The sequence below is a fragment of the Teleopsis dalmanni genome, chromosome 1 (genome assembly GCF_002237135.1).
Source record: "Teleopsis dalmanni isolate 2A chromosome 1, ASM223713v2, whole genome shotgun sequence".
Lineage (NCBI taxonomy): Eukaryota > Metazoa > Arthropoda > Insecta > Diptera > Diopsidae > Teleopsis > Teleopsis dalmanni.
In genome coordinates, this window is record NC_051846.1 from 7,231,785 (window position 1) to 7,251,661 (window position 19,877).

The 19,877-nt window shown below is 31.5% G+C and overlaps 7 protein-coding genes across 9 annotated transcripts; 2 read left to right on the plus strand and 5 right to left on the minus strand.

Moving 5' to 3' along the window:
* Positions 1–25: 25 nt before the first annotated feature.
* LOC119686162 (microtubule-associated protein RP/EB family member 3-like) lies at positions 26–784 on the minus strand. Its single transcript, XM_038100689.1, has one exon. It carries the CDS (start codon positions 782–784, stop codon positions 26–28), a length of 759 nt encoding a protein of 252 aa, XP_037956617.1.
* A 1,712-nt stretch (positions 785–2,496) lies between these two features.
* LOC119679873 (E3 ubiquitin-protein ligase NRDP1-like) lies at positions 2,497–4,475 on the minus strand. 2 transcript variants are annotated; one of them, XM_038092492.1, is made up of 3 exons: positions 4,127–4,475; positions 3,898–4,014; positions 2,497–3,158 (listed from the first exon to the last, which is right to left on the minus strand). In XM_038092492.1, exon 3 carries the CDS (start codon positions 3,152–3,154, stop codon positions 2,522–2,524), a length of 633 nt encoding a protein of 210 aa, XP_037948420.1. In that variant the 5' UTR covers positions 3,155–3,158; positions 3,898–4,014; positions 4,127–4,475; the 3' UTR covers positions 2,497–2,521. The 2 variants fall into 2 exon arrangements, with proteins under 2 accessions (XP_037948420.1, XP_037948497.1); XM_038092569.1 differs by lacking the exon at positions 4,127–4,475 and having other exon boundaries at positions 3,898–4,031.
* Positions 4,476–6,382: 1,907 nt separating this feature from the next.
* Positions 6,383–7,012, plus strand: LOC119680028. Its single transcript, XM_038092687.1, has 2 exons — positions 6,383–6,468; positions 6,546–7,012. Exons 1-2 carry the CDS (start codon positions 6,442–6,444, stop codon positions 6,972–6,974), a joined length of 456 nt encoding a protein of 151 aa, XP_037948615.1. The 5' UTR covers positions 6,383–6,441; the 3' UTR covers positions 6,975–7,012.
* A 2,972-nt stretch (positions 7,013–9,984) lies between these two features.
* Positions 9,985–17,120, minus strand: LOC119670373 (uncharacterized protein PB18E9.04c-like). 2 transcript variants are annotated; one of them, XM_038080616.1, is made up of 5 exons: positions 16,193–17,120; positions 15,999–16,134; positions 11,304–11,418; positions 10,270–11,233; positions 9,985–10,191 (listed from the first exon to the last, which is right to left on the minus strand). In XM_038080616.1, exons 3-5 carry the CDS (start codon positions 11,410–11,412, stop codon positions 10,068–10,070), a joined length of 1,197 nt encoding a protein of 398 aa, XP_037936544.1. In that variant the 5' UTR covers positions 11,413–11,418; positions 15,999–16,134; positions 16,193–17,120; the 3' UTR covers positions 9,985–10,067. The 2 variants fall into 2 exon arrangements, with proteins under 2 accessions (XP_037936544.1, XP_037936543.1); XM_038080615.1 differs by lacking the exons at positions 15,999–16,134; positions 16,193–17,120 and adding an exon at positions 11,524–11,595.
* LOC119670374 lies at positions 15,213–15,992 on the plus strand. The gene is made up of 2 exons (XM_038080617.1): positions 15,213–15,306; positions 15,384–15,992. The coding sequence occupies exons 1-2, from the start codon at positions 15,280–15,282 to the stop codon at positions 15,816–15,818; spliced, it is 462 nt and encodes a 153-aa protein (XP_037936545.1). The 5' UTR covers positions 15,213–15,279; the 3' UTR covers positions 15,819–15,992.
* LOC119686631 (microtubule-associated protein RP/EB family member 3-like) lies at positions 16,257–17,015 on the minus strand. The gene has a single exon (XM_038101108.1). The coding sequence runs from the start codon at positions 17,013–17,015 to the stop codon at positions 16,257–16,259; it is 759 nt and encodes a 252-aa protein (XP_037957036.1).
* Positions 17,121–18,956: 1,836 nt separating the features above from the next.
* On the minus strand, positions 18,957–19,621 carry LOC119672641 (E3 ubiquitin-protein ligase NRDP1-like; the record flags this gene model as incomplete). The annotated part of the gene is given in 1 exon segment (XM_038083746.1): positions 18,957–19,621. A coding segment is annotated over 1 exon segment (633 nt). The 3' UTR covers positions 18,957–18,981.
* Between the last annotated feature and the right edge of the window lie 256 nt (positions 19,622–19,877).

Here is a 19,877-nt window from a genome sequence, read left to right on the forward strand (position 1 = left end):
ATAAAGCAAAAAATTACATTAAGTACTACAATAATTCGTTTGGTTTTGATGATCCTTGTGCAGTAAATGACTTTTCTTGTATTTTAACATCCTGTAGGATTTTCATAATTTTGTAAGCAAACGGATGTTTAGTCAAGTATTGTTTGCACACTGCCTCAATATTATTCAATTTTTTCTTATATGAATTCCTTTCAGCAAGCACGCTCTGTAGCATAGCATCCTTGGGGTCTTTCTCTGAGCTCTTTGAACCAACCTTTATATCAAGCAGCTTTTTAATAATTTCAGCCTTATGGATACTTTCTGGTTTAGTATTGGCAACAGCTATATATTTTTGTACGGATTCATTGGTTGGAGTGCCATAACCAATTTTTTGATTGAAGCGTTCTGCAACATGATCACGAGTGCTAGTTGAGTTTTTACAGTGAGAATCATAAAACTGTTTAAACCAAATTAGAAAATGTAAGTTTGGTATATAGCGATACTCAGTAATATCCAATATCGGTATTATCTTAGACTTGATAACAAATCTGAGAGAGTCAATTGCTGATTGCAGCAACTTGTAGTTATGTACACAATCCATTTTCACATTAGTAAAAAATACAACCGTTCTCAAATCAATTGTGTATGGGAAAAGATAATGCATAGCTTGGCAATAGGCTGCACCAGTACGTAATTCGCTAACTTCTCCAAAGTCAGCTCCTACGATGCCATTTAGCCAAGCGAGTAGTTCATTGGCTGAACAATTCGATTTTGGTTCAAAGGCCCAGCACGAAGTCGTTGACATTCTGGCAACTTTTCTTGTCTTGGAATTACAAATTACAAATTACAAATTTAGAATTTCAAATTTCAAATTTCGAATAAACTACAATTTAGAATAATCAATAAAAAATAATAAAAAAATCTTTAAGAAAAATACATCATTAAATATTATTATGAAAACATTGGTTACTAAGTCAAATTTCATCAAAACTATTTCTTAAGTTTGACAGTAAGTTCTCACTGGGAAGGTATAAATTTGGAATCTTTAGAATGTATACAGTTGTCAGTGTAGTGTAGTTAATTACTAGTTATCAAAATGTCTGTTTTCGGTACGTACTGCAGCTACATAATTAATAATTTGAAAATACCGGGCTTCTCTTAATAACCTTGCTAGGCGTGTAGTGTACAGCTGTCATGGGTGCCTGGATATAGAGACATTTCGGACAACTGTAGCGCAAACGATTTTGCCAAGGAAGGTACTCTACTCCCTGACATTCATTTCTCAGATAGTGGTGTCCCACTTGCAATAGCTATTTTTCAGCTATTTGTGTCCGACTTGCAATGGCTAAGCTGATAATCAAATAAAAATATCTGAGTATAGCTAAACAAAATTGAGGTGATAAACCCTGCTATCAGATTTCAAGATTGATCTCGTCCAAACTGCATATAACACATATTAACCAGATTCTTCAACTAATATTTAACTGATCAGCAATACTGGATCTGTTGTGCCGGGTCACTGCATATAAGAAAGACATGCTATGAAACTGGGTCTACCTTATACACACTTTTGTCGTGATTGTTGCTGTGCAGATGAGGAGGAAACCGCATTTTACCTCACGTGTCAGTGTCCATCATTGAAAAGATAGCCTCTTTTCTTACCGCCCTGACCAAGATATCATCCAACCAAGATGTCATCCAGTAAAATCAGGGACTGAGTCTAGTTTATAAATTTGTCGAGTTGGTTTACTTTTACATAAATGGGGGTGTATTGCTGTGCGGCTTTGCTCGTACTCTGACTTTATCTACCAACCTAAGTTACTCTAAAACGACTGTTCGCGCTCCTTTTTAACTCGCAATATATTAAAATAAACCTGTTCTGTAAGGTTGAGCAAAACTTTATCACAAATGAAATGGATTACAAAGATGGGTTATTTCAAGAAGGTGACAACAACAAAGAGCTCTTAAAAATCAGACCACTGTATTATCGAGACCTCGATATTTTTACAGCACTGCAGAGATATCCTGAGATACGTGGTAAGCTAGAAAATTAAAAACTAGTAGGTTTCTCAACACTATAGGTCTAATCCGGCCTTTTCTTATAAAAAACTGCATGATCTTATTGTTGAGTAGATTTTAGAAAGCATTTCATAAAAAAATCTAATTACTCGTTAGTTCACTTTTAACTAGTTTTGGTATTAACTGTTATGTGCATATTTCTGCATACATATATATACATATATTTATTATAAAAGAAAGTTTCCTTTACAGTACGAGGCTAGCCACATGCTTTCTTACAAATGTTTGATGATGGACCTATATGCAATGCCTCATGATAATATCCTAGGACAAGACATTAGGGCTTTGGTCATTTATATACTTTGTGTTCACATCGTCTTACGATAAATAAATTACTTAAATAAATATGTGGAATTTATTTATATTTATATATACATTTAAATATAAATTTAATTGTGTTTGTACGCTTATCTTGTTAACATATTATATATTCTTTATATGTTTAATTTGACATCTTATAGCATCACGAAAAAATTTTCAAGTAAAAACTTTTAATGAAATTATTCAAATAAAGGAATAAGGAAGCAGCAAGGATTCCGACTTTGAAAAAAGGATTGAACATACTATTTTGTAGAAGCTTAAGCCTTATCGCGGTTAATGCATTTAATTTATTTACAAGAATTTTAGTTTCGAATTGCAATTGAGCTCGGTCTAATTGTAAATTTTGAATTTGCTGTGCTTGCATTTCCAAGATTTGACGTAGGCCACTCACACAGTGGTGGTTGTCATCTTTTATCAGTAAACCACAACCCATTCGACATCGGAAGGGATTCTTATCACACGTATCCTCATGTTTTTGCAATGAATCGAATTTGAGTTGAGTTTCACATCCATGAATTCTGTTTTCACAACTAATAGTTAGGTCAGCTAACATATTGCGAACAACTCGAGATGAAGTTGTCAAATCCTCTTTCACTAAAGAATGTCTGCATTCCGGGCACTTTGAATGATCAGATAAGTATTTCAATATACAAGCACGGCAGAAATCAGCCACACACGCATCACATTTTACAGGATCTTCTAGGACGTCGTTACATATGACACACAAGAGCAGTTCATCAACGAATGTAACGAAACGATTGATTTCATAACCCATTTTGCTAAAATTATTTTTGAAAACAAATAATATTATTATATTATTAAATAATATAAAAAATAAAAATGAATGATAATTGTTAATAGCTGTTTACTAATCGCAAAAGAATATGCGATGCTTGGGCGTCTTATAATATATGATGAAAAATCTTCAAAAGACTGGTGAATGGGATAAAACCTATTTATATTATTTGTTGTTGCTGTTGTGGTTTAAGTTAGTAATGCATACTTTTACTCTTTTGTGGCTGGGGGCTTATCTCAGCCCCGCAATAAGCTTTAACTATACTAGAATTATTATTATTTATTTATCTTTTATCTGATGACGGACCGTAGATCAGCATATCGAATTTATCCTGTGCGTCCTGAAGTGGACTTAAGGTTTGTTAATATATGTATATGCAATCAAGTAATGGAAATTAAATCACATTCGATTACGTTATATGAAACAGTATTCGTCAAATAAGATCATTTTTCACCATTAAAAAAAATATTAAATGACAGGTGAGAAGACGCAATAAATTTATCGGAATTGTATGAAGATTATATATTAAAAACTAAATAGGTTCTATCAAAGGATTGAATCCAATCTATATAGTCAGCAATCATTAAAGTTGAAGAAATAAACCGAGGGAAAAAAATAAATTTGATGTAAAAGAAAGTTATTGTATTTCAACATGACAACGCGACGCAAACGTTTTAGAGTCTTAAACATTCAGAACTTGACGAAAATTTTAGTGAATTTACCTTTTAGTCTAATATTGGTCCAATATATGTATTGGTAATATTGGGATCTCTCTTGCCGCAGAACTCAGACCAATATTGGATTGTAGAGATTAGATTAGTTTTTCAAAGAGAAAGTAGCTAAAGTGTACAATAAAATAGAAATGGAAAAAATACTATTATTAATAAAATTATTTCATATATAAGACAAGTCAAATATTTTGATCTAAAAATAAATTATGAAATATCTCACCGCTTTTGTTTATGGCTATTAAATAGTGGACACTACTTATTGTCTTTTCGATCACATATACTAATAACCAAGTAGTTGTCCCTCAGCAATGATTTATCCACTCAAGCTAACAATAAATTTTTCATTACTTCCTTCACTCCAATTTTTATTTACTTGAATAAGAATAATTTTTAACTCCAATGCCAGGGCGTTTGAAGATACATCCAAAACTAATTTAATATTAATTTTTTTAATTCAATGCTAATTTTTTTTTAAATCTAACATAGCAATTATATAAAATTTTTACAAATTAATTTGTAATAGATGCCAACAAAGGGAGAATGAATCTCTTCTCGATTCTATCGAAATTATGTATATCATTATTTTTGTAAAAAATATAACATTAAACTTTTATTAATCAAATTCAACTAATGCATAGCAAACTAATCTTTACCTGAAGTATATCTGTGTTTACATATATTTTCAAATGAATCGACACTAATACTTGTATGTCTAACTATCGACATGACCATTAGTAAATCTGTTAATAAGCGGGAATAAATATTTGGTCGCAAAAACCGTAGTTGTATAGAAATATATTAGAGTCTTAGAATACCCAATCATAAATAAGAGAAACTATAGAATAGAAGGAACATAATCATAATTAGGTGCTAGTACTCGAAGAATAAAATATTGATTGATGTGTGAAAATAGGTAATCGGCGATGCAAGTAAGGTTGAATCTGGTTTAAACTGTAGAAATGAAACAGAGATTGTCCTTAGGCTTGCATTTATAATTAATGTAGTCGTAAAGGATTCCAAACAAAAATAGATGGAATGTTTCAATTAAGATCGATTTTTTTTTTAGAGTAAAACTGTTTGTGGACCACATCATTCTTAAGTGAGAGTACTTAAGAAAGATGAAAATAGTTGCACATAGCAAAGAAGCTTAATCTAATAATTGATTTGATTATAGCTGCGGAGGGCAGTTTGGTGATTAATATGGCAGAAGTTAGCATTTCGGGTGCATTATTCTAAAACCGTTTTTCTTAGTGAATTGACAATTTTTCTTCAATTTTATCACAAATATTATGTGTTTATGATGAATAAAATATTTTCTTTTCTCCTTGTATTCATCGTAAAAGCCTTGTTTGTTATATTTTGTTATATGAATATAATAAACAATTTCAAAGACATCTCCTTTAAATATACCATAAATACGGTTGAGACGTAACCGTATGTATAAATTCATATATACTGTTCCAGCATATATGTATATAACAGTGGCATAGTCTGATTTTCGAAAATAAGAGAATTAAAGCTATTTTAAAAATAAATTTTTGAAATAACTTTGGAACAGTGACATATAATGTTTGTTAAATATCAGGGAACTGGCGATCTAAGAATGCAAAATATTTTTTTTGTTTTACAAATTAACATTTGAAAATAAAATAACTAAATAAAATCTTTATGTTAATGTTGAGCCTACTCCGAATTAGTGTATTTGGTCACTTTTACGCTTTGATAGCTGAGGGGTTTCTGCAGAGTCCTACCCATCTCACTGAATAATTTGTGTATTCCTCATAAGCTTCGTGATTATTCAATGACTGATCTAAGATCTGCGTACCGCCCCGTGCGGCTAGTGATTACTCCGAGATTAGATAGTGCTAAGTAGGGTAGCCTGTCGGTTTTCGCATATAGCTTCAGGGCTCTGTCCCTTATGTATTTTTAACCGGATCTATTCTAAGATCTGTTAACATATCATTCATGCGGATGTACTATGGATGGATGTTTACTGACAAAAAACAAGTCTTTATTCTAAATACCTCTATTAACACTACTTACTACAGTTACGAATGACTTACACTACTTTTCGCAAGAAGTGTTTTTAGTGTGATCCCCCTGAAATACACAACGACTTAAGACCCTTTTATGTCTCAGAGAAGAAATATATCCACTCCACTTTCTTCTCATTGTATATGCCATTGATATACAAATACTCCAAAAAAACAACCTCTTTGAATAGGTGTGCAACCCTTGTATAAATATTTGAATTTGTCACATCCGAGTGTAGAGCAATGAGAAGCCGTTTATATTCTCTTATCAAACAGATTTCTATGTTATCAACATAAGAATTATATTTAAAAAATAAAAACAAATTAATTATGACTTTGTGTCCCTGAATTTTAAAATTTTTATAATGAATTTTATCTCACATGTGTATGAGATGTTTAGACTATTTAAAGATTAAAAAGTCTTCGTATATAAATGGTTGTTCAGCTGTGAAAATTAATCAGTAATTCAAAACTCATTAAATTCAAAAGAACTAAGGAAGACATGCAGCAGAGTAAAGTTTTTCTATTGGTAATAATATATATCTTCAGTATATATATAATATATGATATACTCAGGATGTGATAAAAATTTTCTAAACATTTCAGTGCTTCACAATAGCTGCAGTATTTCTATTGCAGCATGCAAGTGCAAAGTGTAATGTTTGCGAATCTAACAGTGTTGCATGTATCAACGAAACATCTTTCCGACTCTGTCACGATCAAACAATTGATAACAGATACATTTTTCACTGCCCCGACGCGAATGTTTGTACCGATCTAAGAGTTATATGCGTTGCAGAAGGTCCTAGCGTTAAACCACATTGTGACTTAACCTCAGGATGCAGCGTTTGCAACAACCAGAAGCTTTTCACTTGTGTCAGTCGCACTCAGTACGCTTTATGCAACGGTGATGTGGTAACCGATGATGTTGCCACATGTCCTACAGGATGGGTTTGTAGCAGTTCAACCCCTGAAATTTGTGTTCCGGAAAGTTCAGTGCAAGGTGAAGTAGAGTGCCAACGAAATGCAGTGTAGGTCTAAGTAATAGTTTAAATATAAATTTGTGTAATTAAATTTTGAAAATAAAAATAATTTTCCTTTTTTGTATTAATAAGAAAATATATAAAGTTGTATTTAAATAAAAAATAAAAATTAATGTTTTCATCTGTAACTATAATTACACTAAAGATATGAATACTTATAACTGCATAATTTCTTGGTTAAGAAAAGAGAAATAAATGTGAAGACGGAAATCAAAACACTAATAAGCGTTATAAAAAGTGTCCTCAATTTTTTTTTTGCAGATTTTTGAAATAAAATTTTTATTGAAAATCGTTTTGAATTAAGTATATATATGACCTCTTACAATTTATGAGTAGCTTCATAAGTTCATCTGTGCTGAACAACGCTAGTTTATTAACGAAAGACTTGGTAAATGATTTTCAGCACCTTGAGGTGAGCCAATTTTTTACCATTAATAGAGTTTTGCAGAGACCGAAGTCAGGCAGTACAAAGGCCACGATATACAGGAATGGCAGCTCTAGATTAATTGTATTTATTTTATGTAAATGGTTTATAGGAATTTACGTGGAAAAATTTCGGATTATATACAATATTTATGTAAAAACTTAGAATATCTCAGACGAAAAGAAAAAAAATTTCATATATAGGAATTTACGTGGAAAAATTTCGGATTATATACAATATTTATGTAAAAACTTAGAATATCTCAGACGAAAAGAAAAAAAATTTCACATCATATATTACGAAGTCATACAAACCAATTTGGATAAAAGTACATATTTAAAAGTACCCTAAAAGGGCACTTTTAAGGGAAATTAAACCTAATAAGAATTATAAACAAAAATTTAGTTGCGTAAATTATACCACATAGCTACCCTTTCATTTAGACATTTATTAAATATGCCATAACAAAACAGAGTAGAAAAAGTGTTGTGTTCACTATTGGATGTAATATATGTATGTAATATATGTATGTAATACATTATTTAAAATTCTCATTGATTTTATTTAACATTAAATGTAAAAACCAACTCAATTTTAAGCGATATGAGGCAAGTGGCCTACTCCTTTCGGGTATATTAACTGTTGTGTAATTTTTGTTCGAGTTGTGTTTCTGTTAAGATCGTGGAAATATGGAATGTCCGTCATTCCATATCCGTCAGGCTCCTTGAATCGTAATGAATTTAAATAGAAGTAGACGTATATGTATATCTTGCGGACAGACTTAATGGCACATATAGCAAGTAGTCAATTGGGTTTCCTCAAAAACAATAACAATCTCATTTTATGCTTCTTAATATTTGAGAACTTACATTTTTTTTTTGTTTTCAAAATATGTGATGCAAAATTCTCCAAAAAGTATATTAAAAGACACATTCATATAATATTCGGAGATTACACCGAATACTTCCAATACTTCACTATTCTATACGTGTCTTTTTGTTAAGGATTTTATTTAACTGCAAGAAATCCCATTAAAACGAATTTTAAGGTTTGCCTAACGTTCAAGGTGGTTTCACAACCTCTGATTTTTCCATTGTACTGTGACATAATAGGTCAATTCTTATAAGTAGATCTTTTGTGTCGTCGGTATAACCTTACTTAACCTAACACACGATTCAATAAGCCGGGTTTAATAAGAATCCTTTGCGATATTTGTTAGATTGCAGCGACATCTATAAGAGAATAATGGTAGGTTAATGGTGTACGATTTGATCCTTTCTTTTCTCACTTTGAACGATTATGTTTAACATTTGCTTCAACCTAAAATCTTCTTTAATGTTTAAGGCATTATGCCAATCTTATATTGAACTCCAAATCCTTATATTCTTATATTCACTTTCAGCTCTTCTGAGTCAGCAATGGAGTCAACAATGGCTTTTTCATCTATTAAGGAACAGAGACAACACAATTAGTTGTAAAATACTTCTTTCTATTTTGCCTGTTTACGTCAATAATCTTTAGATATTTTTAGCTCATACACAGACAATTTTTACTATTCCAATTTTTATTGAAATACATATCACTCGAAGTATAGTTGCACAATTCTAAAACATTAAGGAGTTAAATAACGAACGACTTCGTACAAAAACAACACTGGCAGCATTGATTGCTATAATTTCTGAAGAATATGTTTTGGTTCGTGTTCTGTCCATAAAGTATGTAACTGTTCTTTTTGTTACTCAGACCACGAAATGAGGTTATAAATAAATAACGTCATCAAACCCATAAATGCAATAGATATCATGTTCAAAACTAAACTGAGCGTTTTATAAACGGTATAAGAGCAACCCATAATAAACCTATAATTAATAATGCGTATATAAAAATTTATATATATATATTAATATATATATCAATATATATATATATAAAACAGTATATAGAATTGGCCAGAAGTCACTTTGTTTCATTATAATTTTAATATGTTTCGGTAATGTTTTTAATAGGCTTTGATAAAAATGTTGTTTTAATTTCTGTATGTTTATACTTCTATCACTCTTAACTATTGTTGGTTGCATTTAAAGCTATATATATTTGATCCAAAAAGTATTGGGAATTAAATAATAAAGTGATATTTCATAGCTGTGAAGCTTTGTAATCTCTATTTCGACTGTATTAATGTTCATATCAGGTGTTTGAGTTGAAATTCCATTTTTAATCAACAAAATAAGTTATTAAGGAATTATTAGTCTTTAACTAGTAATTATATATTTTCGGAACAGTTACCAAATTTGTCATAAAAATATACCATACAAATTTATTCAAGTATATACAAATATTTCTCGATATTTGCAGAATATAAAAAAATTTCAATATAACGTCCATGAATATATTGTTTTTAAGAAATTCTCATCATGACACCCGCAATGCACTGATTAAATCAATTATAATTACTTATTTTTTTATTTATTAATTTATTATGAAAAATTAGTAATTAAGTAATATAGTACAATGTAATTTATTATTAACAAATATTTTATTTTAAAAATATTTATTTTACTTAAATTATATTATTAAATAAAGTGGTGTATACTCTAGTCATATTCACTTTGAAAATTATAGCTAGGAAAACCTATAATTTAGGGTTCAGAAAGTTCTAATTTACACACATGTGGCTGGTTTAACGTTAATGCAATTGTTGGCTTCTGCACTGAAGTACAATCCTGCGGGACATGTCATCGCCGTACCTTGTAAGTAACCTCCTTTCCAGAAGCAGTAAACGTAACTAAAAAGTAATATTTAAAAATATTATGGGATAAATTAATCAAATCAATGGTGACTTTAAGAAAAAATGTTTGCATACTTTGTACATCCGGTGTCTCCGGGGTATGGATAACGTCCAGCGGCTGTGTATCCGAAACATACTTCGTTAGGTGTTGGGAGTGTTACAGGTGGCACAGTTGTTGTGGTTGCAGGAGGTACTGTGGTTGTTTCTGGAGGTACAGTTGTTGTTTCTGGAGGTGCAGTTGTTGTTACTGGAGGTGCAGTTGTTGTTTCTGGAGGTGCAGTTGTTGTTTCTGGAGGTGCAGTTGTTGTTTCTGGAGGTGCAGTTGTTGTTTCTGGAGGTGCAGTTGTTGTTTCTGGAGATGCAGTTGTTGTTTCTGGAAGTGCAGTTGTTGTTTCTGGAGGTGCAGTTGTTGTTTCTGGAGGTGCAGTTGTTGTTACTGGTGGTACAGTTGTTGTTACTGGAGGTGCAGTTGTTGTTACTGGAGGTACAGTTGTTGTAACGGGTTGTGCAGTTGTTGTTACAGGACGTGCAGTTGTTGTGACTGGACGTGCAGTTGTTGTGACCGGAGGTGCAGTTGTTGTTACTGGAGGTACAGTTGTTGTTACAGGTGGTGCAGTTGTTGTAACGGGTGGTGCAGTTGTTGTTACCGGAAGTACAGTTGTAGTTGCGTCAGGATCATCAATTGGGCCATCAATTGGATCACTTAGATCACATAATTGATCTAAATCTAAATTACATCCTTCCAACACACATGGAGTTCCAGAAGAAGCTTCGTTCACATTACATATATACTTGTCTGGACAATAACCACGTACATCTGTTAAGCTTCCACCAGAACACATTGTATAACTAGTACGACTAGTGCAAGTAAAGCCACCTGGAAGAGCATCTGTGCATACACCACACTTTGAAGTATCTCCACAGGCTGGTGTTATAGTGACTCCTTGGGTAGCGGTGGGATCCATGCATGCCCGGCCAAAAGTAGTGCATAACTCGTTGGCACCAGTGCAGGTAAAACTTTTCGAAGTATCAGCCACACCTATTTTTGTGAAATAATTGTAAATTACATATATCTTAGATATGATGTTCTTCGTTTTAGTTAATCTTACCATCGATACAGACTTGAAATTCATTTTGGCTTATGCAGGCAACTCCGTTGTCATTGCATGCATTACAAATCGCACTGACGTTTGTAAGACCCAGTGCTGTCAAAATCATAAGGAACTGTAATGAATAAATTTTACAAATTAAATGCAATTATTTATTAATTAACTTTTGTTTGTTATTTAACAAAAAATCATTATTCTTGATAAATAATATCTATCTTACGGTAAGTTTTAACATTTTCTATAGTATTCCTTGTAGTTATGGTTTATAAAGTTGCTAGGATGAAAGTTTCAGTTCAACTAATGAATTCGTTTGTTAGAATTCGGCTTTTATAATTCAACTCACATGTCTACAGATATTTGATTTCACACCATGATAACTTTTATCACAATTTTCAATGCTAAAAAGATTAACACTTCATGCCAAAAACTACTGCTCTGATAAGAAGGAAAAAAGTATCTCGCACGCAGATATGCAAAATTTTTACAAGGCTTTTTTAGGAGAAAATTTTCATTCAGTTCATTAACGTTTTACTTTTATCTAACTTAATTTTTTAAATATAGATTTTTTTCTACTTAATGTGTTACACAATTTGTGTATCTTTTAAAAAGTAGAAAATGTGTAATTTATAAAATTTTATTTAAAAAATGTTTAAAAATCTCTTTAATGTACAAACCTAATCTATAGTTGATACCGTCTAGGTTTAAGACAGGATTAGTCCAAAATATTTCGATATTAACTGAATCTTTGGTTTTGACACCAATTTACATTGATAGCTAGTAGTTATTAATACCCCATTCACAAGCACTCCCATCTGTGTAAATTTAAAAAATCTAAAATTACTGCATTACTAAAATTTTTCATTCCAATGCACTTCTTCCGAATCTTAGAGATGAAGATCTGTGTTTTGTAACAATAAGTAAATTTTTTTTATTATAACCAACTTAACTATTCATGGCTCTCACGGTTGCTCCAATGAAAGATTTACTCCTACTAAAGATGCTGAATTCATATTTTAAATTTAATTTGCTACTAGTCCATCTATAGATAGAGCGCAATGGAAAGGAATAATATTGTCGCAAGCACAACATCCAAATGTCGCCTAATTTAGAGACATTATAGCCTAGTACAAAATTTATAGAAGACTTTCAAATCGGGAAATTTAATAGACAAGTTCTTCCTTTTTTTTTTTGCAATGTTATAAAAAGATGAAGAGTAGAACAAAATTATCATAATTTCAGTCAAAAAATCACATACGATCACCAATTTTACTTATACATTAACTTTTAAATAATTATCGTCCAGCATAAAATATTTAAATACAATATACATATAACACAATTTTTTATCTTTAAGTGAAGTTGTCTAAAGGTTATTTGGAAGGTTAGTTTTTGGAAGATTACATGATGTCAGATGATCCAATTGAACCAGAACCAATTGTTGGCCGATATCATTCTTTTCAGTAAACTCTTGTAAAATTTCTAAACATTCACAAGCAAGTTGGCTTATTAGTTTGATAAGTCCATATTTTTTTACTAAATATCACCAAAATATATACTTATAGAATCAGTCCTCTACAACGACTTGAATAATAGATATAATAAATGATAGATATTCATTTTTTCTCAAAGACCAACAAAAATAAAACTCCATTTTGATTATAGAGATGGTATGCTACAGTGTTATGCTCCCACTTTTTCTAATTATTTCAATAAGAAATGGTAAATAGAAATCTATATTCAAAAAGCTGAGTCCGATTTTGAAAAGTTAAATAAAATGCCTAGGATTGAAAGAGAAAAATTAATTATTTGGCGCCTGTGTGAAATCAGTCAAGTTGTATTAATGCAAGACCTGGTACGTTATAAATATTTTATGAAAAGATTACAAGGATTCACGAATCCATGCCTAACAACTGTTTTGTGCATTTGATGTTCCAGAATAATAATTATCTAATGAGTTTGGCAGATGCGTGAGTCAATACTCTTTCGAAAAAGCAGTATGAGCCGCAACTGTTTAGAGTAAATTCCAAAGGTCTTAGATCTAGAAATCAAACGAAAACGACGTGACAAAGAACAACGACTCATGATACAAACGACCCATTTAGCAAACTTCGTATTACAGCACCACAAAAGCTATTGGAAATTGTTTGTAATTTATAAATCTACACTTTTTACTATTTCATCAATAAAATACTTAAAGTCAAAATCAGCATATAGCCGCTAAAAACAAATGAATGCTATGGAGAAAATGAAAAGAAAATAATTCCAATATATCTTATAAAGCAATTATACATATAGTTATTCATAATATAATGATATTTATGTATGGTGATGGCAACAGTGTCTGCACGTATGTCGTACCGAAGTGTTACTAACGTAGACCCGGGGTAGGATAAGATTTCTGAGAATGAAAGGGATCAGTTTAGTTCGCTTGAATCGGATACCCTCTTCAGTTCCGGATTGTGCCCACTGCGTAGGCATTACCTTTTCTCCGTCGTGTAAAAAATAAACTGCGCCTAATGGAAATCGGCAACGAATCTGACAAGAACATATCCTAATTCTAATCATCATGATAAGCATTATAACACAAATTTATTTTAGTTCCCAGCATGAGTTTTCGATTCGATGAAAACCAGAATAATCTACTGAACTCATCTGCTGGGTGCAAGATCCATTTCATTACAATCGCAGAACACAAGCGAAAATGTGGATGAGTATTTTTTTCAGCTTTTTTCAAAGTCTAACGATGTCGGGATGGCTTAGTCCCATAACAGGTAACAAATATAAACACGTTGAGTTAAGAAATTTATATATTCAAAAAAAAAAAATTATTGTGCGAAAGCAATAAAAAAGATATTGATTGTCTTAAATAAGTAGTTTAACTGTTTATCACCTATAGATCTATTATAGATTTACTGTTACATTTTTTGAAAAAATAATGTTTGTGTTTAAAACACTAGCCCAAAAGAACAAAAATAATGCGATATAAAAAATAGAATGGATTTAGCATTGAAAGCGTTCTTTATGACTTTTTGCATCTTTAATGAAATCTGGCTTTCATAGGTTTTCAGGGTCTACATTTAAGCTACTTCTATTGAATATATTGCTTGTCTGGAGATACAGAGAAAATATGTAATACGTAATAATTTGAATTGAGTTGAAATAAATTAAATTATATATATTAATGACTGATTGCTGTATTGGATAAGTAGACTTCATAGATCCCATTATCACTATCTCTTAAAATAAGTTATAGGGCAATATTAGTTTGTTGAAAGAGTTTTCATTATTTCCATTTTTAATATGGGACACATCTATTTTTGTATTTTTTTTTAGTTTTTTCTTGACCCATAATTAAACATTAATGAACTAAAAAGTTTCAAAAGAATCCTTCACCTAAAAAAATATGATTACTTTTAAAAGCAAAATATTGTAAAAGAAGTGTGTCTATATAGTAAATAAATCCTAAAGCCAATACATCTCACAATAACTTTTCTATGGTTTTTTATGTATGATTTTGTGTTTGTATTTCATTTTAAATTTTTTCTAATCTCATCATATTATCACAATTTTCGGACTGAGAAGTAAAAATAGAACAAACAATACTACAGAGAGCAAAATGGACTGAGTGTTAAGAATAAGTGATTAACTTACTTAACTTAATTAACTTACTCAGCTACATAGTAGATAATATTTTTCCTCTGAAACAGAAATCATAAACTGTTGACATGCGAGGTAGTAAATCTTAGATGTCCCTGAATAGAGTCAAAATTCTCTACAATGCATAAAATTTTATCTTATTTCAGCACTGTTAAGTATCTAAACCTCTAAATAAAAATATAAGTGTAGGTAAATGTATAAAACTTTATATGAATATCATACAAACCAAAGACACAGTCATATATAAAAGCAGCATATTTCCTTAAAAGTATACAGTTTTCTAATAGGAACGCAACAGAACGTATTCAAGAACTTAAAAATGCAGCAACGAGTAGTCAAAATTTTGGTACTAAATCTTTATTAAAACTACTATTATAGTAAAAATATACTGACATCATTTAAATTAATCGATTATTTTTTCAGTGTCTTATCTTTGCAGTCTCTTTTTTCTTTCTACAAGTTTATGGAAAGTGTAACGAATGTCAACAAAATGACATAGCCTGTATTGATGAAACCCAATTTCACATATGTGCCGGTGGTCAAATAGATAATAAGTATACATTTAAATGTCCTGAGAATACAATTTGTACAGATTATAGAGCGAAGTGCATGCCAGCTGATAGCGGTATAACTCCATCATGCACGCCTGATGCTGGTTGCGGTATATGTTCTCCTCCAAGTATGTTTACCTGCTTAAGCCGTACACAATTCGCACAATGCAATGGAGCAGAAATAACCACTAATGTTGGAGTTTGTCCTGATGGCTTCACGTGTGACACTGCCACAAGCGCAATTTGTGTTAACGATTGTAACAATCTAACGAATTTATCATGTGATCGGGACCCAATAACGCTCTGAAATTATCGATAGAGCTTATTATTCCAGAATCAATTTAGTTAAGTTGCACTGCTTACAAAAGTGATTTGTTTTTATTAAATAAAATATTTAGGGAATATATGATTTAGTTGGGCTAATCTGCAGTTTCCATATAAAAGTATACATAGTTTATAAAAAATATATTAATATATATGTATAAACCTTTTTAGTATATAAGTCAGCAATAAATGTAAAGGCATTTCAAAAAAAGTTGCATTTTATCTTTTGAGATTTACTCTTTCTTCGTGGATTACTACCAAGGAATGATATCAGCGAACACCGGATGGATATTGAGTTTCTGTTTTTAAGGAAATATAATAAATATATTTAGATTTTCGTAACATTTTGTATAATACCTGGCGTCCATATATATGATGAAGTACTATTTACTTTTTATAAACCAAAAAACTACATTAATTACTACAATAATTCGTTTTTTTTTGATAATCCTTGTGCAGTAAATGACCTTTCTTGTATTTTAACATCCTGTAGGATTTTCACCATTTTGTAAGCAAACGGATGTTTAGTCAAGTATTGTTTGCACACTGCCTCAATATTATTCAATTTTTTCTTATATGAATTCCTTTCAGCAAGCACGCTCTGTAGCATAGCATCCTTGTGGTCTTTCTCTGAGCTCTTTGAACCAACCTTTATATCAAGCAGCTTTTTAATAATTTCAGCCTTATGGATACTTTGTGGTTTGGTATTGGCAACCGCTATATATTTTTGTACGGATTCATTGGTTGGAGTGCCATAACCAATTTTTTGATTGAAGCGTTCTGCAACATGATCACGAGTGCTAGTTGAGTTTTTACAGTGAGAATCATAAAACTGTTTAAACCAAATTAGAAAATGTAAATTTGGTATATAGCGATACTCAGTAATATCCAATATCGGTATTATCTTAGACTTGATAACAAATCTGAGAGAGTCAATTGCTGATTGCAGCAACTTATAGTTATGTACACAATCCATTTTCACATTAGTAAAAAATACAACCGTTCTCAAATCAATTGTGTAGGGGAAAAGATAATGCATAGCTTGGCAATAGGCTGCACCAGTACGTAATTCGCTAACTTCTCCAAAGTCAGCTCCTACGATGCCATTTAGCCAAGCGAGTAGTTCATTGGCTGAACAATTCGATTTTGGTTCAAAGGCCCAGCACGAAGTCGTTGACATTCTGGCAACTTTTCTTGTCTTGGAATTACAAATTACAAATTACAAATTTAGAATTTCAAATTTCAAATTTCGAATAAACTACAATTTAGAACTACAATCAATAAAAAATAATAAAAAAATCTTTAAGAAAAATACATCATTAAATATTATTATGAAAACATTGGTTACTAAGTCAAATTTCATCAAAACTATTTCTTAAGTTTGACAGTAAGTTCTCACTGGGAAGGTATAAATTTGGAATCTTTAGAATGTATACAGTTGTCAGTGTAGTGTAGTTAATTACTAGTTATCAAAATGTCTGTTTTCGGTACGTACTGCAGCTACATAATTAATAATTTGAAAATACCGGGCTTCTCTTAATAACCTTGCTAGGCGTGTAGTGTACAGCTGTCATGGGTGCCTGGATATAGAGACATTTCGGACAACTGTAGCGCAAACGATTTTGCCAAGGAAGGTACTCTACTCCCTGACATTCATTTCTCAGATAGTGGTGTCCCACTTGCAATAGCTATTTTTCAGCTATTTGTGTTCGACTTGCAATGGCTAAGCTGATAATCAAATAAAAATATCTGAGTATAGCTAAACAAAATTGAGGTGATAAACCGTGCTATCAGATTTCAAGATTGATCTCGTCCAAACTGCATATAACACATATTAACCAGATTCTTCAACTAATATTTAACTGATCAGCAATACTGGATCTGTTGTGCCGGGTCACTGCATATAAGAAAGACATGCTATGAAACTGGGTCTACCTTATACACACTTTTGTCGTGATTGTTGCTGTGCAGATGAGGAGGAAACCGCATTTTACCTCACGTGTCAGTGTCCATCATTGAAAAGATAGCCTCTTTTCTTACCGCCCTGACCAAGATATCATCCAACCAAGATGTCATCCAGTAAAATCAGGGACTGAGTCTAGTTTATAAATTTGTCGAGTTGGTTTACTTTTACATAAATGGGGGTGTATTGCTGTGCGGCTTTGCTCGTACTCTGACTTTATCTACCAACCTAAGTTACTCTAAAACGACTGTTCGCGCTCCTTTTTAACTCGCAATATATTAAAATCAACCTGTTCTGTAAGGTTGAGCAAAACTTTATCACAAATGAAATGGATTACAAAGATGGGTTATTTCAAGAAGGTGACAACAACAAAGAGCTCTTAAAAATCAGACCACTGTATTATCGAGACCTCGATATTTTTACAGCACTGCAGAGATATCCTGAGATACGTGGTAAGCTAGAAAATTAAAAACTAGTAGGTTTCTCAACACTATAGGTCTAATCCGGCCTTTTCTTATAAAAAACTGCATGATCTTATTGTTGAGTAGATTTTAGAAAGCATTTCATAAAAAAATCTAATTACTCGTTAGTTCACTTTTAACTAGTTTTGGTATTAACTGTTGTTATGTGCATATTTCTACATAACATACATATATATATTTATTATAAAAGAAAGTTTCCTTTATAGTACGAGGCTAGTTAACTCAATGCACTTGAGTACTTTTATCTCTATTAACTGCGATGTTCATTCATAACCCCTCTGCATGCTTTGATTAAATTTTTGTTTATCACTTCATCAGACTAAGCAATAACTGACCTCAGATCTGCATACCTCCCCGAGGAGCCTATAGCCATTCTGAGATCCATTCTGAGACAAAATAAAACTTAAAAAGCTGACTGGAGTGTCTATGAGACCCTCCGGCGGGCACATGCTTTCTTATGTTTGATGATGGACATATAAGCAATGCCTCTTGATAATATCCTAGGACAGGAGATTAGGGCTTTGATCATTTATATACTTTATATACTCACATCGTCATACGATAAATAAATTACTTAAATAAATATGTGGAATTTATTTATATATATATATACATTTAAATATAAATTTAATTGTGTTTGTACGCTTATATTCTTATTATATTATATATTCTTTATATGTTTAATTTGACATCTTATAGCATCACGAAAAAATTTTCAAGTAAAAACTTTTAATGAAATTATTCAAATAAAGGAATAAGGAAGCAGCAAGGATTCCGACTTTGAAAAAAGGATTGAACATACTATTTTGTAGAAGTTTAAGCCTTATCGCGGTTAATGCATTTAATTTATTTACAAGAATTTTAGTTTCGAATTGCAATTGAGCTCGGTCTAATTGTAAATTTTGAATTTGCTGTGCTTGCATTTCCAAGATTTGACGTAGGCCACTCACACAGTGGTGGTTGTCATCTTTTATCAGTAAACCACATCCCATTCGACATCGGAAGGGATTCTTATCACACGTATCCTCATGTTTTTGCAATGAATCGAATTTGAGTTGAGTTTCACATCCATGAATTCTATTCTCACAACTAATAGTTAGGTCTGCTAACATATTGCGAACAACGCGAGATGAAGTTGTCAAATCCTCTTTCACTAAAGAATGTCTGCATTCCGGGCACTTTGAATGATCAGATAAGTATTTCAATATACAAGCACGGCAGAAATCAGCCACACACGCATCACATTTTACAGGATCTTCTAGGACGTCGTTACATATGACACACAAGAGCAGTTCATCAACGAATGTAACGAAACGATTGATTTCATAACCCATTTTTGCTAAAATTCTGTTTGAAAACAAAAAATTTTATTATATTATTAAATAATATAAAAAATAAAAATGAATGATAATTGTTAATAACTGTTTACTAATCGCAAAAGAATACGCGATGCTTAGATGTCTCATAAAATATGATGAAAAATCTTCAAATGACTGGTGAATGGGATAAAACCAATTTATATTATTTGTTGTTGTTGTTGTGGTTTAAGTTAGTGCTATTACACAGTTTTACTCTTTTGTGGCTGGGAGCTTATCCC